At 46.4% G+C, this 19422-nt stretch overlaps 1 protein-coding gene across 1 annotated transcript in view; it reads left to right on the top strand.

Moving 5' to 3' along the window:
• The first annotated feature begins 509 nt into the window (after positions 1-509).
• Positions 510-19422, top strand: part of plekho1b (pleckstrin homology domain containing, family O member 1b) — a 39300-nt gene continuing 20387 nt past the window's right edge. The window contains exons 1-2 of the mRNA XM_020473363.2: positions 510-1137; positions 1804-1950. Coding sequence (XP_020328952.1) covers positions 1111-1137; positions 1804-1950 — 174 coding nt within the window. The 5' untranslated portion in view covers positions 510-1110. The remainder of the gene's footprint in view (positions 1138-1803; positions 1951-19422) is intronic.

Below are 19422 nucleotides of genomic sequence, written 5' to 3'. Positions count from 1 at the left end.
GACCTATCCTTTCTGTTTTACAACATCCAAGAGTGTGTGAAAGTGGAAAGGGGGCTTAAGGGATAAGCTTCCTCAGATATTCTTGGAAACCTAAGAGGGTCAGCAAAGGTTGTAAACAGCAAGTGTCCGTTTTGTTGTTAATGAGACTGACTATTACATCACACGTATAACATTTTCCACCCCATAGCCCACACCTATATTCTATCTTCCTATCATTTTCTAGTCTTATTGATTTTCTGTGAGATCTTGAGGGCCATTTGAACATCACAACATAATTAAAGATGCCCTCCAGGATCTTAAACACATCAACTTTGTAAGATATAGTATATTACGAATTGAATTTGTAACATATACCAATTGAACAGGATGTAACATATATGAAATGGATGACTTCGTACACAATTTGATGACATTGTACACAAAAAAAAGGGGACCACTTCTGGCTCTTGAGCATCACTTCCGGCTGAAATCATACAAAAGTTAGAGAGTGCAATTTAACATTTTCTAGACATCACTGTACTTGTAGACTAACACCCCTTCCCACACATCCCCACTTTCTACAGCCTATAACTTCCATATTTGCGTCTTTCACATGAATCTCGTGCCTTCATTCCTTATTTTCCGTGATGATATCATGACTCCGTAGCCCTGCAGCTTGGGTTTTAGAGAGATTGAGCCATCGAGTTACAGAGCGGGGGAGAAGGCTATCCAGTCTCCCAGCTGCATGCTCTCTAATAACCAAAGCCTCGGAGAAGAGAGGAGAGGGAGAGGGAGGGGGACTCAATAGGGAGGCAATGAAACGGACTCATCCGCGTAACTAGACACTACCAGTCCAGTTCAGTGCTCAGAGCATGCGAGAGCGTAGCTCGACCAACCGCATTCAGTTATATCTACAAAGGAATAGAGAGGGAGAAAATTGAAGTGTTCCAGCCTGGGGAGTCGGCGAGGAAAGGAGCAAGACATAGGCTACTGGGGGCTTTCGAGCGTCACGGGCATATACACCCCGTGTCCAGAATTTACGGCCATTCTTGGCATCAGCCTGTTGTACAAAATTGCGGATTTATAACTGAGTGAATTCGGGGATAGTCATCGACAGTCCTATCCTTCACAATGAAGAAAAACAATTCAGCTAAACGGGTAAGGTTTCGAAACGATGCAAGTGATGATCACTTCAGCTACAATGTAATAACGGGTTTCTGGTTAGCTGCTATTCCAGAGAATGTAACAAAAAGCTACAATGTAACGAGTGTTGTATTTAATAAACACGTCAATGCTACTTGATACGTTACTGACTCAGTTACTTTATAGCCTCAGTCCAAACTCCAAAGTGATGCTGATTTGCTTTATTTATTCATTGTCTAACTGGAGAATGGCCCCCATTATCTTAACTTGATTAACACAATTATATTTGACAAGAGATCTAGCAATGTAGAGTTTAAACGTGTTGATGTAATGCTTGTTGTGGATTCTGTGAAAGACAAACGTTTTTAGGGAGTGCTCTTTTTGTGTATAACGGAATCATTTTAAAACGAGCTTTATTTTTGGAATGCTATTATCTAACGTGGTCGGTGTAGCCTAACTGAGATCATAAGATGGTGACAAAAACACTAGCCCAAGAAAAACGGTGCGCGCAAGGAATGTGACAGCATCTACATGACAAAGGAAATGACAGGGGGCTGAGTCGCCTCACGAAAAGACTCTCCTCTTTTTCTTGTCTGTTCAGTCCCCCTTTCGAATCTAAACGAGGTGCTCTGGCATTTTCATGTCTTAACTGCTACTTTGTTGCTTTCGTTGAATATGCAGGGCCCGCAGGACACAAACCAGCACAACACGCAGCCAGACAAAATCGGTTGGATTCGCAAGTTCTGTGGCAAAGGGATATTTAGGGAGATCTGGAAAAATCGTTTTGTAATACTCAAAGGGGACCAACTTTACATCTCAGAGAAAGAGGTAAGTGACGCCTCGTCATTGAACAGCTGACATTTACACACCTTGACATTTTTTGGAGCATTGAACACGTATTTTTTTTTTTACTTTTCAAATGCAAACAGAACCAGCACATCTTATACACTAATTTTGGGGTACATTGTAATAGTCCTTGTTGAGCATCAACACTGAAATATAGGCTACTTTATGACATCATACCGTGGTTTATAAATGACAGTATTTCCAGTGACAACATACAGTAAGTATATGGACGTGTTTAACCATGTGGTCATGTAGCAGTCTCAAGAGATACCCTAGACATGCTCTCCTCTGTTCTGGATCCACTCAGACTGATGGACCATATCAGCAGCTCCAAAAGCTTTGTGTGTGTGTGTGTTCAGGTTCACTTAAGGCTTCACATAAATCTCTGTATCCTCCCGCCAAGCCTCATCTATCATCCCTCTGGGGCTGGTGAGCCAACGAGTTCTGTCTTTTTCCCTCTCTCTCTCTCTCTCTCTCTCTCTCTCTCTCTCTCTCTCTCTCTCTCTCTCTCTCTCTCTCTCTCTCTCATTCTCTCTCCCTCTCCCTCTGTCTGTCTGTCTGTCTGTCTGTCTCTGTCTCTCCTTCTCTCTCTCTCTCTCTCTCTCTCTCTCTCTCTCTCTCTCTCTCTCTCTCTCTCTCTCTCTCTCTCTCTCTCTCTCCTTCTCTCTCTCTCTCTCTCTCTGTCTCTCTATGAGTCTCTGTCTCTCTCTCCCTGTCAGCAACAAACCTGAGCTGCAGCACACCTTCCACCTCACTGGATACCCAACATTATAGATGAAAAACTCCACTGTATGTCTGCTCTACACTATACTTCAGTTCTTTGACCTACAGTGTCTGTTATCATTGCAGTCAGACGTCAGTTAGAGTGCTCTGAATGGCTGAAGTCTGATTCATTACTCCTGTTAGTTGTCCACAGCAAAACAGCTTGACAGAAGATTAGAAAGTATCCCCATCTCAAATCTGCGCTCATAGAGCGTTTATTAATAGAGGTAGGAAGTCCCCAGAGACCTCTAGCACATCGGTCTCGCCTTATGACAGAAGGAGTTGTCGGAGAGATAACCCTAGATGGTAATAAGGCGCGCAGTAACTGTGGTCAGGCTCACTGAACAGAGAGTGTGCTCCAGGTATAGCTACGAGATAGCACAACAGCACCCGCATGGTTGTGGTGTTGCAATATTAAGGCCTTAATGAATGTTGTGGTAACCATAGTGACAGAGCCAGCCTGTGATGTGTCAGGGTGATTGCTCCAGATATTAAACAGAAGCAATAATGAGCCACATAGTCAGAGTCAATGTGGTGCTTGATACAAGGCAGAGGCAGTTTTAAACCGCTTAGCTGAGAGTTACAGGGAATTTAATACAAACGCACATGTACGCACGCACGCACGCACGCGCACGGACACACACACACACACACTGCGATCGGGCACTGACAGTTCTCTTGCTGGGCTTGCTTTAGAGTTGCAGGGTATTAGTATTCTGCCAAGCTCAGCTGAAGCTTACAGGAGGATGTGTTGGCAGCTTCTAAGGGACCACTTTAACACCTTACTCCAGTTGTAAACAGAACTCCAGGGATCACAGTGGAATCTGACAGACACTGAAGATTCCAAACTGTGATCTAATCAATCCTAACATAATCACAGCTTTGAGGGAAAGTAACCTTTGAGAGTTGAATATCAATGCATATGTGGCAAAGAAATGCCTTCCAGGGTTTTGGTCACTTGAAGAGGTCACCAAGTTTATCAATGTGGTGCCCTTTTCAGTCATTTGTCACAGAATGATAAATAAGACCACCCAGAGCTAAGTTCCCCAAAATAACTAACCTTAGGAGACGAGGGCAAAGGACAGCTTCCCTTTCGAACCCCCACCAGATAGAACATTAGCTGTTATCATTGTCAGATAAAATGGTGAATTCATGATCACTTCCCATTGACATTCTGTCATGGGACATGTTAAGGTGGGTGACGTCAGTGCAGCTCTTATATTCACCCACCAAGCCTTCACTTGAGTTGACTGTCATGACTTATTAAGTGTCAGCAGTCCTGAGAGAGATTTTTACCATGGAGGGAGCATAAGTCACAGGTCCCGTCTGTAATCAACCTGCTAGCCCCCTTTCCCTACACCTTTCCAAGGGTCTTTCTAGACTGATGGCTGTAAACAATATGGCTGGAACTCTATACAGCCAACAGGTTTGCCAAATCCTATTCTTTCAGATCTGTAACTGATGACCCTGTGCAACCAGTAGCTTGGGTCCATATCAAGTGGCTAGCAGGTAGGTCTAAAGTCTATGGTCAACAAAGAAAGTGCCTTCCTCGACTTTTCAAGTGGGTTTTAGGGCCAAATGTCAACCCAGCATTATTTGTCAAGACAGTGCTGGCATGAGGTCAGGTTTCATGGAGATCTGAGAGGAAAAGCCTCCCCGTAGTTGGGACAGCTGTGAGGAGCGAGCTCTGGCAAGTGGGAGAGCTCTGATTTCACCTCGCTGACCAACCTGTTCCAGCCTGACATCTGTCATGTCCTGATTCAGTCTCTGTCCACTTTCACTATGATGTCTGGTGTGTTTCACTACACTTTTTACACACCTAACCACATTCCCGTTTCCCAATTCACTATGATGCTTATACTGTCCTCAACCAAAGAGACAACTAACTGGCAGATATGAGCCATGGACATATTGACTGAATTAGTTCCTTATTCTGAGTGTTGTTCTTTGCCCAAATAAGGAAGATGTTTCTTCCCTGTGGGGTATTTTGAAACCGTCTTTGTCTCTGTTCTGCTTTGTGTGTTAGAGGGTTATTGGTCAGAGCACCAAACAGTACTTCCTCTCAGAAACTGACCGCATAACCTTCTACAAGACTTGGAGGGATTTTAAGAGCACTTGTGCAAAAGACAATAGCCTAGGTAACACCAGCACACAACAATAAACTTTAGTCCATGTTTATCAAATCAAATGTTATTTGTCACATCAAATACAACCACGAAATGCTTACTTACAAGCCAACAATTCAACGTTTTCAAAAAGTAAGTAAGAAAAATGTGCAAAATAACTAAATGAAAAAGAGTAACATAATAAAATAACAATGAAGTGGCTATATAGAAAGGGGAACCGGTACCGAGTCAATGTGCAGGGGTACGGGTTAGTCAAGGTCATTGAGGTAATATGTTCATGTAGGTAGGAGAAAGTGACTATGCATAGAAAATAAACAGAGAGTAACAGCAGTGTATGTGAAGAGTGTGAAGGAATGTGAATGTATGTGTATGTGTGGCGTCAATATGCATGTGTGTATGTGTTTTGTGTGTGTGTGTGTGTGTCCATATGTGTGTGTGTTGGAGTGTCAGTGTAGTATGTGTGAGTGTGTGGTTAGAGTCCAGTGAGTGTACATGGAGCCTGTGAGTGTACATGGAGCCTGTGAGCGTACATGGAGCCTGTGAGTGTACATGGAGCCTGTGAGCGTACATGGAGCCTGTGAGTGTACATGGAGCCTGTGAGTGTACATGGAGCCTGTGAGTGTACATGGAGCCTGTGAGTGTACATGGAGCCTGTGAGTGTACATGGAGCCTGTGAGTGTACATGGAGCCTGTGAGTGTGTGGTTAGAGTCCAGTGAGTGTACATGGAGCCTGTGAGTGTGTGGTTAGAGTCCAGTGAGTGTACATGGAGCCTGTGAGTGTACATGGAGCCTGTGAGTGTGTGGTTAGAGTCCAGTGAGTGTACATGGAGCCAGTGAGTGTACATGGAGCCTGTGAGTGTACATGGAGCCTGTGAGTGTACATGGAGCCTGTGAGTGTGTGGTTAGAGTCCAGTGAGTGTACATGGAGCCAGTGAGTGTACATGGAGCCAGTGAGTGTACATGGAGCCAGTGAGTGTACATGGAGCCTGTGAGTGTACATGGAGCCTGTGAGTGTACTTGGAGCCTGTGAGTGTACATGGAGCCTGTGAGTGTACATGGAGCCTGTGAGTGTACATGGAGCCTGTGAGTGTACATGGAGCCTGTGAGTGTACATTTAGCCTGTGAGTGTACATGGAGCCTGTGAGTGTACATGGAGCCTGTGAGTGTACATGGAGCCTGTGAGTGTACATGGAGCCTGTGAGTGTGTGGTTAGAGTCCAGTGAGTGTACATGGAGCCTGTGAGTGTACATGGAGCCTGTGAGTGTACATGGAGCCTGTGAGTGTACATGGAGCCTGTGAGTGTACATGGAGCCTGTGAGTGTACATGGAGCCTGTGAGTGTGTGGTTAGAGTCCAGTGAGTGTACATGGAGCCTGTGAGTGTACATGGAGCCAGTGAGTGTACATGGAGCCTGTGAGTGTACATGGAGCCTGTGAGTGTACATGGAGCCTGTGAGTGTACATGGAGCCTGTGAGTGTACTTGGAGCCTGTGAGTGTACATGGAGCCTGTGAGTGTACATGGAGCCTGTGAGTGTACATGGAGCCTGTGAGTGTACATGGAGCCTGTGAGTGTACATTTAGCCTGTGAGTGTACATGGAGCCTGTGAGTGTACATGGAGCCTGTGAGTGTACATGGAGCCTGTGAGTGTACATGGAGCCTGTGAGTGTGTGGTTAGAGTCCAGTGAGTGTACATGGAGCCTGTGAGTGTACATGGAGCCTGTGAGTGTACATGGAGCCTGTGAGTGTACATGGAGCCTGTGAGTGTACATGGAGCCTGTGAGTGTGTGGTTAGAGTCCAGTGAGTGTACATGGAGCCTGTGAGTGTACATGGAGCCAGTGAGTGTACATGGAGCCTGTGAGTGTACATGGAGCCTGTGAGTGTACATGGAGCCTGTGAGTGTACATGGAGCCTGTGAGTGTACATGGAGCCTGTGAGTGTACATGGAGCCTGTGAGTGTGTGGTTAGAGTCCAGTGAGTGTACATGGAGCCTGTGAGTGTACATGGAGCCTGTGAGTGTACATGGAGCCTGTGAGTGTACATGGAGCCTGTGAGTGTACATGGAGCCTGTGCAAAAGATTCAGTGCAAAACATGTGAATAAACAATAATAAAAGGCGGTAAATGTAAATAGTCCGGGTGGCCATTTTATTAACTGTTCAGCAGTCTTATGGCTTGGGAGTAGAAGCTGTTTAGAAGCCTCTTAGACCTAGACTTGGCGCTCCGGTACCGCTTGCCGTGCGGTAGCAGAGAGAACAGTCTATGACTTGGTTGGCTGGGGACTTGGACCATTTTTAGCGCCTTCCTCTGATACCGCCTGGTGTAGAGGTCCTGGATGGCAGGGAGCTCGGCCCCAGTGATGTACTGGGCCATAAGCACTACCCTCTTTAGTGCCTTGTAGTCAGATGCAGAGCAGTTACCATACCAGCGGCGATGGATGCTCTTGTTGGTGCAGCTGTAGAACTTTCTGAGGATCTGTGCTCCCATGCCAAGTCTTTTCAGCCTCCTGAGACAGAATAGGCGTTGTTGTGTCCTCTTCACGACAGTGTTGGTGTGTTTGGACCATGATAGGTCCTTAGCAATGTTCCCTCTAGCAGCTCCCCTGGGGCTGCTGCGTTGAAGAAATATCAGCCTGCGCAGAGAAGCATAAAATTGAACTTCACTCAACTTTCTAGAGATAACACTATCTACGTTTCCCTTTACTGTGGGAATTGTGATCGAATAAATGTAATATTAGCCACTTTCAATGCAACATACCGAAACATGAACAATGCAAGATTTAGTATGCAAAACTAACTATGCAAGAGATTTTGTTGTAGGCAGAACGCATCAGAGTAGGATTCTATTGCATTGACAAGCACGACTCAGGTCCGTACTCTACACACACCGGTGCCCCAAAACCAATCAGAGCTGCAGTAGGCCTATATGCAAATAGATCAATCCATATAAGGATCTGTGCCATTCACATTGAACTGGACTGTTTTTACAGCATGAGCGGTCATCAGTAGATGAGCTTGTTTTGAGATCAAAGCGAGAGCTACATCTACCGACGTGTGCACATTTGGACATTTATTCAAATCCTTTGCTAGTTAGTGAGTTAATAGTCCAGTTTTAGATCATTTGTAGTCATCAATGGGGGGAGTTATTGCTTCCTACAAAAGCACAAAAGCTTTGCATTTTGAAAAGCGAGTCAGGAAAGGAGCTTTTTTTTTGTCTTAAAGGGGCAGTGTTGTGGCCATTAGGCAGAGGGGAGCATAATTTGTCTGATTCTCTGTAATAATGGTATGTGAATAATGATGCATTATGGTTTCTTGCATCAAACAACACAACAACTATTGGCTTGATGAGGTCTTGTTCTATTGGCTTGATGAGGTCTTGTTCTATTGGCTTGATGAGGTCTTATTCTATTAGCTTGATGAGGTCTTATTCTATTGGCTTGATGAGGTCTTATTCTATTAGCTTGATGAGGTCTTATTCTATTGGCTTGATGAGGTCTTATTCTATTGGCTTGATGAGGTCTTATTCTATTGGGTTGATGAGGTCTTATTCTATTGGCTTGATGAGGTCTTATTCTATTGGTTTGATGAGGTCTTATTCTATTGGGTTGATGAGGTCTTAGTCCATTGGGTTGATGAGGTCTTATTCTATTGGGTTGATGAGGTCTTATTCTATTGGCTTGATGAGGTCTTATTCTATTGGGTTGATGAGGTCTTATTCTATTGGCTTGATGAGGTCTTATTCTATTGGCTTGATGAGGTCTTATTCTATTGGCTTGATGAGGTCTTATTCTATTGCCTTGATGAGGTCTTATTCTATTGGCTTGATGAGGTCTTATTCTATTGGGTTGATGAGGTCTTAGTCCATTGGGTTGATGAGGTCTTATTCTATTGGCTTGATGAGGTCTTATTCTATTGGCTTGATGAGGTCTTAGTCCATTGGGTTGCACACACACCTCTTTTGTTTGATTTGTGAGTTATCAAGTCATGCCTGGCAGTGTGCTTTCACTTAAGCCGATAACCTCATTGCCCAGTGGGTTTCTGAAACGCTCTGCACATGATTTGCTATCTTGAAGGGGAGCATGTGCTACAGGCTCCCATCCAGTTTGTCTTCTCAACACTGCTAAGCACTAGATCCATTTTGAGACCGTTTTCAGCCCACAGCCCCACACTATACTTTCCGCTTCCTCATTGGTATCATCAGACTTCCTAACTAAAGGCTGCAGTGTTTATTTGCACTAGTTTCTCTTCCAGGATAGAAAAAAGAACAGAGACAGAACAAAGCACACTTCTTTTTGAAATGCACTTCTTTGTGTAATGCTCGCTAGTGTTTGCCAACTGGCTTCTCATGCCAGGCTATAGCACACTGGGGGTCAGCTCTGGGTTCTCATGCCAGGCTATAGCACACTGGGGGTAAGCTCGGGCTTCTCATGCCAGGCTATAGCACGCTGGGGGTCAGCTCTGGGTTCTCATGCCAGGCTATAGCACGCTGGGGGTCAGCTCTGGGTTCTCATGCCAGGCTATAGCACACTGGGGGTCAGCTCTGGCTTCTCATGCCAGGCTATAGCACGCTGGGGGTCAGTTCTGGGTTCTCATGCCAGGCTATAGCACACTGGGGGTCAGCTCTGGCTTCTCATGCCAGGCTATAGCATGCTGGGGGTCAGCTCTGGGTTCTCATGCCAGGCTATAGCACACTGGGGGTCAGCTCTGGCTTCTCATGCCAGGCTATAGCATGCTGGGGGTCAGCTCTGGCTTCTCATGCCAGGCTATAGCACGCTGGGGGTCAGCTCTGGCTTCTCATGCCAGGCTATAGCATGCTGGGGGTCAGCTCTGGCTTCTCATGCCAGGCTATAGCACGCTGGGGGTCAGCTCTGGCTTCTCATGCCAGGCTATAGCACCCTGGGGGTCAGCTCTGGGTGCTCATGCCAGGCTATAGCACGCTGGGGGTCAGCTCTGGCTTCTCATGCCAGGCTATAGCACACTGGGGGTCAGCTCTGGGTTCTCATGCCAGGCTATAACACGCTGGCGGTCAGCTCTGGGTTCTCATGCTAGGCTATAGCACGCTGGGGGTCAGCTCTGGCTTCTCATGCCAGGCTATAGCACCCTGGGGGTCAGCTCTGGCTTCTCATGCCAGGCTATAGCACACTGGGGGTCAGCTCTGGGTTCTCATGCCAGGCTATAGCACACTGGGGGTCAGCTCTGGGTTCTCATGCCAGGCTATAGCACGCTGGGGGTCAGCTCTGGCTTCTCATGCCAGGCTATAGCACACTGGGGGTCAGCTCTGGGTTCTCATGCCAGGCTATAGCACGCTGGGGGTCAGCTCTGGCTTCTCATGCCAGGCTATAGCACGCTGGGGGTCAGCTCGGGCTTCTCATGCCAGGCTATAGCACGCTGGGGGTCAGCTCTGGTTTCTCATGCTAGGCTATAGCACACTGGGGGTCAGCTCTGGCTTCTCATGCCAGGCTATAGCACACTGGGGGTCAGCTCTGGGTTCTCATGCCAGGCTATAGCACGCTGGGGGTCAGCTCTGGCTTCTCATGCCAGGCTATAGCACGCTGGGGGTCAGCTCTGGCTTCTCATGCCAGGCTATAGCACGCTGGGGGTCAGCTCTGGCTTCTCATGCCAGGCTATAGCACACTGGGGGTCAGCTCTGGCTTCTCATGCCAGGCTATAGCACGCTGGGGGTCAGCTCTGGCTTCTCATGCCAGGCTATAGCACACTGGGGAAAGTGTGTCATTGGAAGTGGGCCTTTTAGTGTTATAGCATAGCAATGGCACAAACAACATGCACACAAACACACAACGCAAACCATGCAAGTGTCTTTGTCATGTTAGGGAGTAAAACCATGCAAGTGTCTTTGTCATGTTAGTGAGTAAAATCATGCAAGTGTCTTTCTCATGTCAGTGAGTAAAGCCAACATTGTCTATTGACATCTGTTTGTCTTCTTCTCCATTTCTCTCTCTGTCTCTCTCTATTAGATTGGAAAGAGGTAATTCAATCTGGATGATTGTTTAATCCCCAGGCCTCTCTCTCTCTCTCTCTTTTTTTCTCTGCTCTCTCTCTCTACCTCTGCTCTCCCTCTGCTCTCTCTATCTCTGCTATCTCTCTATATCTGCTCTCTCTCTATCTCTGCTCTCTCTCTCTGTTCTCTCTCTCTCTGTTCTCTCTCTGCTTTCTCTCTCTATCGCTGCTTCTCTCTGCTTTCTCTCTCTATCTCTGCTTCTCTCTGCTCTCTCTATCTCTGCTCTCTCTATCTCTGCTCTCTTTATCTCTGCTCTCGCTCTCTCTGCTCTCCCTATCTCTGCTCTCTCTGCGCTCTCTGCACTCTCTGCGCTCTCTATCTCTGCTCTCTCTATCTCTGCTTTCTCTCTGCTATCTCTCTATCTCTGCTCTCTCTCTGTTATCTCTCAATCTCTGCTCTCTCTCTGTTCTCTGTTCTCTCTCTGCTCTCTCTCTGCTTTCTCTCTCTCTCTGCTATCTCTCTGCTTTCTCTCTCTCTCTGCTATCTCTCTGCTTTCTCTCTCTATCTCTGCTCTCTCTATCTCTGCTCTCTCTCTGCTCTCTTTATCTCTACTTTCGCTCTCTCTGCTCTCCCTATCTCTGCTCTCTCTGCGCTCTCTATCTCTGCTCTCTCTATCTCTGCTTTCTCTCTGCTATCTCTCTATCTCTGCTCTCTCTCTGCTCTCTCTCTGTTCTCTGTTCTCTCTCTGCTCTCTCTCTGCTCTCTCTCTGCTTTCTCTCTCTATCTCTGCTCTCTCTATCTCTGCTCTCTCTATCTCTGCTCTCTCTATCTCTGCTCTCTCTCTGCTCTCTTTATCTCTACTTTCGCTCTCTCTGCTCTCCCTATCTCTGCTCTCTCTGTGCTCTCTATCTCTGCTTTCTCTCTGCTATCTCTCTATCTCTGCACTCTCTCTGCTCTCTCTCTCTGTTCTCTCTCTCTCTGCACTCTCGCTAACTCTACCTCTATCTCCCTTCCCTCTCTGTCTACCTCTATCTCCCTTCCCTCTCTGTCTACCTCTACCTCCCTTCCCTCTGTCTACCTCTACCTCTACCTCCCTTCCCTCTCTCTACCTCTACCCCCCTTCCCTCTCTGTCTACCTCTATCTCCCTTCCCTCTCTGTCTACCTCTATCTCCCTTCCCTCTCTGTCTACCTCTACCTCCCTTCCCTCTCTCTACCTCTACCTCCCTTCCCTCTCTGTCTACCTCTACCTCCCTTCCCTCTCTGTCTACCTCTACCTCCCCTCTCTCTCCCTCTGTGTTCTGAATGGGAGTGGTGGGTCTGTGCTAGTGAGCCTCCAGCTGCCCATCAGGAGGGTGAGGGGAGTAGTGGGTTAGATGAGGATGGGCTGCTAGTTTCCATGCCAACCTATAGAATGTCTCCAAAGCCTGGCACGGGGCAGACCATAAGTCCTCATCCTCCCTCCGGAAAGATGCCATGCTGAACGTAATCATGGGCCGGACTCAAGGTGTGAATGAGATGAACAGAAACCCCTCTGTGTCTGGTAATAATAATAGTTTGGTGGGGGCTTGTATGTGTCCTATTTCACACATGTCCAAGTGGGTATTATATACCTGTGGGAATTGGAAGTGTATTTTTTGCATATCCCACCTCCCCTGAGACACCCTCGGAGAGTGGGGTCACGGCCAGGGTCAGCCATTATCAGCGGTGACCTTTGGAGCAATTAGGGTTAAGGGCCTTGCTTAAGGGAACATCAACAGATGTTTCACCTCATCGGCTCAGGGATTCAAACCCGGGACTTTTCTTACTGCCCCAACGCTGTAATCGCTAGGCTGCCTGCCGCCCAGATGCGTATGTTATGGTTGTGCTGCTTGTGCATTTTGGACTCACCCCTTGTTACAAAGATGCAGGGTTGTTGAATCCAGCAGACTGTTTAGGGGACTGAGTCAAGGATGAACACAAATGAGGAGCCTTCCATTTTAAAAGTGGATAGCAAAGGCTAGTTTATAGTGACACCTCGATGCCTAGGTGTTCCACGTGTTCTAGAAGACAGGGTGGAGGGGGCATGACTCATTAAAGCAGTGGTCCAAACGGCCTGATTCCAGTGCTGCTGGACTTTTAGCGTTTGCATCAGGGCCATTCAACTCTGGCAGGGAGGATGATGATGGAGTCAAACGGCTGGAAACGCTCAGTACTCTTTTTCTCATTTGAATGTATTTCGGTCCCACTCCAGCCTTGCTGAAATGCTATGTCAACTCACATGTTATCCACTGACTGGGGGAGTTGTGGTAAGAGCAATGTAACAAGACTAAATTATCTTTCAATGAAAAAGGGTTTGTGGGGGGTTGGAATATGGAGAAGAGTTTGAAGTCTCCTGCCTAGATGGGACACATCTCACATATACACTCAGAATGTTGTTGTCAAGATCAAAATGAGGTTGGATGGGAGATTAATAGTTGTAGCTCAGAATGTTTTGCTGCAGAAACAGTAATGATATAAAGTAGGCCAGAGTAAGAGCGGTGTTTCCCACACCATGACTGAGGCCGGCCTCCGTTGGTTCCAACACAACAGGCTGGTGCAGTAGGTAATGGATAAGCATGGCCAGAGTAATGAGCCAAACAGAAAAAAGCTTGTAAAGTGAATTTCAATTTCGGATTGATGGGAAGTGTGGGATGATGATGATTAGAAGAAAGGATTGGAACAGGTCGGATTAGAGGTCCAGCAGTAGATGATATCAGAATGATCTCACACGTACAGTAGAAATACTTCCAGTATGTTATGACTCCCTGTCAGCTGCGTCTGACTCATCCCTGTAAGGGATCCTGTTAGGCCCTGCAGGTCCTCCTATTGAACAGCACCACTTATACATTTCACTACTATACAGCAGTGAATCAATGGAACCAACCCAAGTGTTTACCAGTGTTGCCATTAGCCAATTGTTTCCTCGTGTATGTCAGTGTATGACCAGATTCAGCACAATGCCACATCAAACAGTGTGTTCCTGTGTGGGTGAGAAGGGTTGCGTTTGGAGAGGACCATCATTACCTGCTATTGTATTCTCCAACTGAGCTTAGCCAAAGAGGAGCAGGTGCGTTCCCCTGAAGTTGCTCTCTAAATACGACACAGGTTATTTGCATGGCTTGGTTCAGACAGGCTTCACACTTTGAATGAACAAATCAATAAAAAAGTGTCTAGTTCTAGAACCACGGCAACGGCTCCCTATGTGTCCATTCCACTTCCTCATGGTGAGACTACGGGACCAAATCTGACCTCACTATTTGCATTAAGACTCATAATTAGGGTTACAGTCAGAGGGTCAGGTTCTCACCATGATCAGTAGCCTAATCTACTACTCACTCCCTTTGGTGTTAGTAGCACCCAACTGAAATAAAGGTTGAGGTGATTTAGGAATTATAAACAATTCATTCAATACTGTCAGAGAGTTTTTTGGGCTTTTGACACCATAATCATTTGAACCTTCATCACCCTGTCTGTGTCTGTAACTGTCACTAACTGGCTGAGTTCTCCTGAGACCTACACCACTGAAGTGGCAAAACAGTGTTATGTGGGGAGACCAAGATTCTCTAGCACCTGCACCTAGTAGAATGATTCTCTAGCACCTGCACCTAGTAGAATGATTCTCTAGCACCTGCACCTAGTAGAATGATTCTCTAGCACCTGCACCTAGTAGAATGATTCTCTAGCACCTGCACCTAGTAGAATGATTCTCTAGCACCTGCACCTAGTAGAATGATTCTCTAGCACCTGCACCTAGTAGAATGATTCTCTAGCACCTGCACCTAGTAGAATGATTCTCTAGCACCTGCACCTAGTAGAATGATTCTCTAGCACCTGCACCTAGTAGAATGATTCTCTAGCACCTGCACCTAGTAGAATGATTCTCTAGCACCTGCACCTAGTAGAATGATTCTCTAGCACCTGCACCTAGTAGAATGATTCTCTAGCACCTGCACCTAGTAGAATGATTCTCTAGCACCTGCACCTAGTAGAATGATTCTCTAGCACCTGCACCTAGTAGAATGATTCTCTAGCACCTGCACCTAGTAGAATGATTCTCTAGCACCTGCACCTAGTAGAATGATTCTCTAGCACCTGCACCTAGTAGAATGATTCTCTAGCACCTGCACCTAGTAGAATGATTCTCTAGCACCTGCACCTAGTAGAATGATTCTCTAGCACCTGCACCTAGTAGAATGATTCTCTAGCACCTGCACCTAGTAGAATGATTCTCTAGCACCTGCACCTAGTAGAATGATTCTCTAGCACCTGCACCTAGTAGAATGATTCTCTAGCACCTGCACCTAGTAGAATGATTCTCTAGCACCTGCACCTAGTAGAATGATTCTCTAGCACCTGCACCTAGTAGAATGATTCTCTAGCACCTGCACCTAGTAGAATGATTCTCTAGCACCTGCACCTAGTAGAATGATTCTCTAGCACCTGCACCTAGTAGAATGATTCTCTAGCACCTGCACCTAGTAGAATGATTCTCTAGCACCTGCACCTAGTAGAATGATTCTCTAGCACCTGCACCTAGTAGAATGATTCTCTAGCACCTGCACCTAGTAGAATGATTCTCTAGCACCTGCACCTAGTAGAATGATTCTCTAGCACCTGCACCTAGTAGAATGATTCTCTAGCACCTGCACCTAGTAGAATGATTCTCTAGCACCTGCACCTAGTAGAATGATTCTCTAGCACCTGCACCTAGTAGAATGATTCTCTAGCACCTGCACCTAGTAGAATGATTCTCTAGCACCTGCACCTAGTAGAATGATTCTCTAGCACCTGCACCTAGTAGAATGATTCTCTAGCACCTGCACCTAGTAGAATGATTCTCTAGCACCTGCACCTAGTAGAATGATTCTCTAGCACCTGCACCTAGTAGAATGATTCTCTAGCACCTGCACCTAGTAGAATGATTCTCTAGCACCTGCACCTAGTAGAATGATTCTCTAGCACCTGCACCTAGTAGAATGATTCTCTAGCACCTGCACCTAGTAGAATGATTCTCTAGCACCTGCACCTAGTAGAATGATTCTCTAGCACCTGCACCTAGTAGAATGATTCTCTAGCACCTGCACCTAGTAGAATGATTCTCTAGCACCTGCACCTAGTAGAATGATTCTCTAGCACCTGCACCTAGTAGAATGATTCTCTAGCACCTGCACCTAGTAGAATGATTCTCTAGCACCTAGTAGAATGATTCTCTAGCACCTAGTAGAATGATTCTCTAGCACCTAGTAGAATGATTCTCTAGCACCTAGTAGAATGATTCTCTAGCACCTAGTAGAATGATTCTCTAGCACCTAGTAGAATGATTCTCTAGCACCTAGTAGAATGATTCTCTAGCACCTAGTAGAATGATTCTCTAGCATCTAGTAGAATGATTCTCTAGCATCTAGTAGAATGATTCTCTACCACCTAGTAGAATGATTCTCTACCACCTAGTAGAATGATTCTCTACCACCTTTAAAGGAAGTAGTACAAGAGTCAACCGTCGAGACAAGGGCTTGTTATGTCCGTCTACATGTGACAATACACTTCCTCGATTTTTGTGAATGTGTTACCTGTTGCGACAAGTTGGTGTCACTTGGCTGTGGATTGACACTGTCAATTATCTACTTCTATTATGTGTTAAAGATCTGCATGGACTGGATGGGTGAAGCTGTATAGAGATGGTTCCATCTAGCATCTCAATAGGCTCAGGGGAGTTTTCCTTCTATTATGTGGTAAAGATCTGCATGGACTGGATGGGTGAAGCTGTATAGAGATGGTTCCATCTAGCATCTCAATAGGCTCAGGGGAGTGTTCCTTCTATTATGTGGTAAAGATCTGCATGGACTGGATGGGTGAAGCTGTATAGAGATGGTTCCATCTAGCATCTCAATAGGCTCAGGGGAGTGTTCCTTCTATTATGTGGTAAAGATCTGCATGGACTGGATGGGTGAAGCTGTATAGAGATGGTTCCATCTAGCATCTCAATAGGCTCAGGGGAGTTTTCCTTCTATTATGTGGTAAAGATCTGCATGGACTGGATGGGTGAAGCTGTATAGAGATGGTTCCATCTAGCATCTCAATAGGCTCAGGGGAGTGTTCCTTCTATTATGTGGTAAAGATCTGCATGGACTGGATGGGTGAAGCTGTATAGAGATGGTTCCATCTAGCATCTCAATAGGCTCAGGGGAGTGTTCCTTCTATTATGTGGTAAAGATCTGCATGGACTGGATGGGTGAAGCTGTATAGAGATGGTTCCACCTAGCATCTCAATAGGCTCAGGGGAGTTTTCCTTCTATTATGTGGTAAAGATCTGCATGGACTGGATGGGTGAAGCTGTATAGAGATGGTTCCACATTGCATCTCAATAGGCTCAGGGGAGTGCTCCTTCTATTATGTGGTAAAGATCTACATGGACTAGATGGGTGAAGCTGTATAGAGATGGTTCCATCTAGCATCTCAATAGGCTCAGGGGAGTTTTCCACTACCTTCATCCCTGCAAACACTGATGTGATGGGGTCGACGAGGCTAGTGGCTGTTTTCAGGCCAGGCATGGCTTTAGGAACCTCACCTGGTATGAGCACCGTGTCTGAGAAGCCATCACTCAGTTGATCCACACTGATGGAGAGGGGCTGTGACTCACATGAACACGGTGACTCATACTGCTGATGTAGGATGACATTTGTTTTCTCACATAATGTAGACACAGAATGGATCGTGCTGCCACACTTCTCAGTGTATTTATATAGACATACTGTATATTAGAAACTGAGGTGTTGGGAGTTAATAACATAATGTAGACACAGAATGGATTGTGCTGCCACACTTCTCAGTGTATTTATATAGACATACTGTATATTAGAAACTGAGGTGTTGGGAGTTATTAACATAATGTAGACACAGAATGGATCGTGCTGCCACACTTCTCAGTGTAATTTATATAGACATACTGTATATTAGAAACTGAGGTGTTGGGAGTTATTAACATAATGTAGACACAGAATGGATCGTGCTGCCACACTTCTCAGTGTAATTTATATAGACATACTGTATATTACATACTGAGTTGTGGGGAGTTATTAACACTTGAACATTATGAAAGTGTGTTGAAAATTCCCTTCATTTTTAAGGCAGAATTAGGTTTGTTCCTAACACAGTGAATACAGAACACCACACAACATGGACAGCTGAAAAGCAATTTCTTTTGGCCTTCATTCCTTTAGTTTGTCCTAAACTCAGTAAGAGCTGGGAGTGGGCATTGGTCAATATCCTAACCTGACAAAGGAGAAAGAAAGAGAGAGTGAGGGAGATAAAGAGAGATGGAAGTCAGCCTCGTGGGTTCTATACTGCTTTTCCTTTTCAAGCCCTGAGGAAACTAATCTGTCACGCTGTTCGTTTCTCCGTGCTCACGTGGCGTCTCATTCCATTCTGCCTCTGAAACAAGGCAGTTCTCCAAACATTAGATGTTTTTTTCTGGAGCAGCTGTGTTTTTCTCTTCAAAACCACAGTCAACGGTTGGCTCTCCCACCCCCTGCCTCCCTCCCTGTCCTCACCTGTTCCTCTGTCGAACCAGAGCCAGAGACCGCTGCCAAGTCGTGGCTATGGGAGCATGGGAGGGGGCACAGGGGGTGTTACTGAGGCTATTTCTGTATCTTTGATATCAATAGTGCATGTTGCCATGCTCCCATCCCTCCCACCTCCCTGATAGCCTCCCAACGCTACTCCATGCTCCCATCCCTCCCACCTCCCTGATAGCCTCCCAAATCTACTCCATGCTCCCATCCCTCCCACCTCCCTGATAGCCTCCCAATGCTACTCCATGCTCCCATCCCTCCCACCTCCCTGATAGCCTCCCAATGCTACTCCATGCTCCCATCCCTCCCACCACACTGATAGCCTCCCAACGCTACTCCATGCTCCCATCCCTCCCACCTCCCTGATAGCCTCCCAACGCTACTCCATGCTCCCATCCCTCCCACCTCCCTGATAGCCTCCCAACACTACTCCATGCTCCCATCCCTACCACCTCACTGATAGCCTCCCAACACTACTCCATGCTCCCATCCCTCCCACCTCACTGATAGCCTCAGTGAGAAAATGATGGTCAGTAAAGAAAACTTTAAGCTCGTCTCTCAGTTAAAAAAAACTTGTCAATACTTTGCCCCTTGTTAACCAGCGCACTTCTGTATGTTGTAAAAACGTTACATGGTCACTTCCCATATCATTGTATAGTGCATAAAATACAGGGGCCTTGCTTTAACAAAGTTAACCATTTTCACTGTAAGTGTCCAAAACGTCTTTCAAGCTGTCAGGCATTCCTATGGCAGCAAGAGCCTCTCGGTGGATGCTGCAGTGTACCCAAGAGCCTCTCGGTGGGTACTGCAGTGTACCCAAGAGCCTCTCGGTGGATGCTGCAGTGTACCCAAGAGCCTCTCGGTGGATGCTGCAGTGTACCCAAGAGCCTCTCGGTGGGTACTGCAGTGTACCCAAGAGCCTCTCGGTGGATGCTGCAGTGTACCCAAGAGCCTCTCGGTGGGTGCTGCAGTGTACCCAAGAGCCTCTCGGTGGGTACTGCAGTGTACCCAAGAGCCTCTCG

Source organism: Oncorhynchus kisutch, linkage group LG2, assembly GCF_002021735.2.
Source record: "Oncorhynchus kisutch isolate 150728-3 linkage group LG2, Okis_V2, whole genome shotgun sequence".
NCBI lineage: Eukaryota > Metazoa > Chordata > Actinopteri > Salmoniformes > Salmonidae > Oncorhynchus > Oncorhynchus kisutch.
Note: the sequence above shows the minus strand (reverse complement) of the source record. Positions and strands in the feature narration are given on the sequence as shown.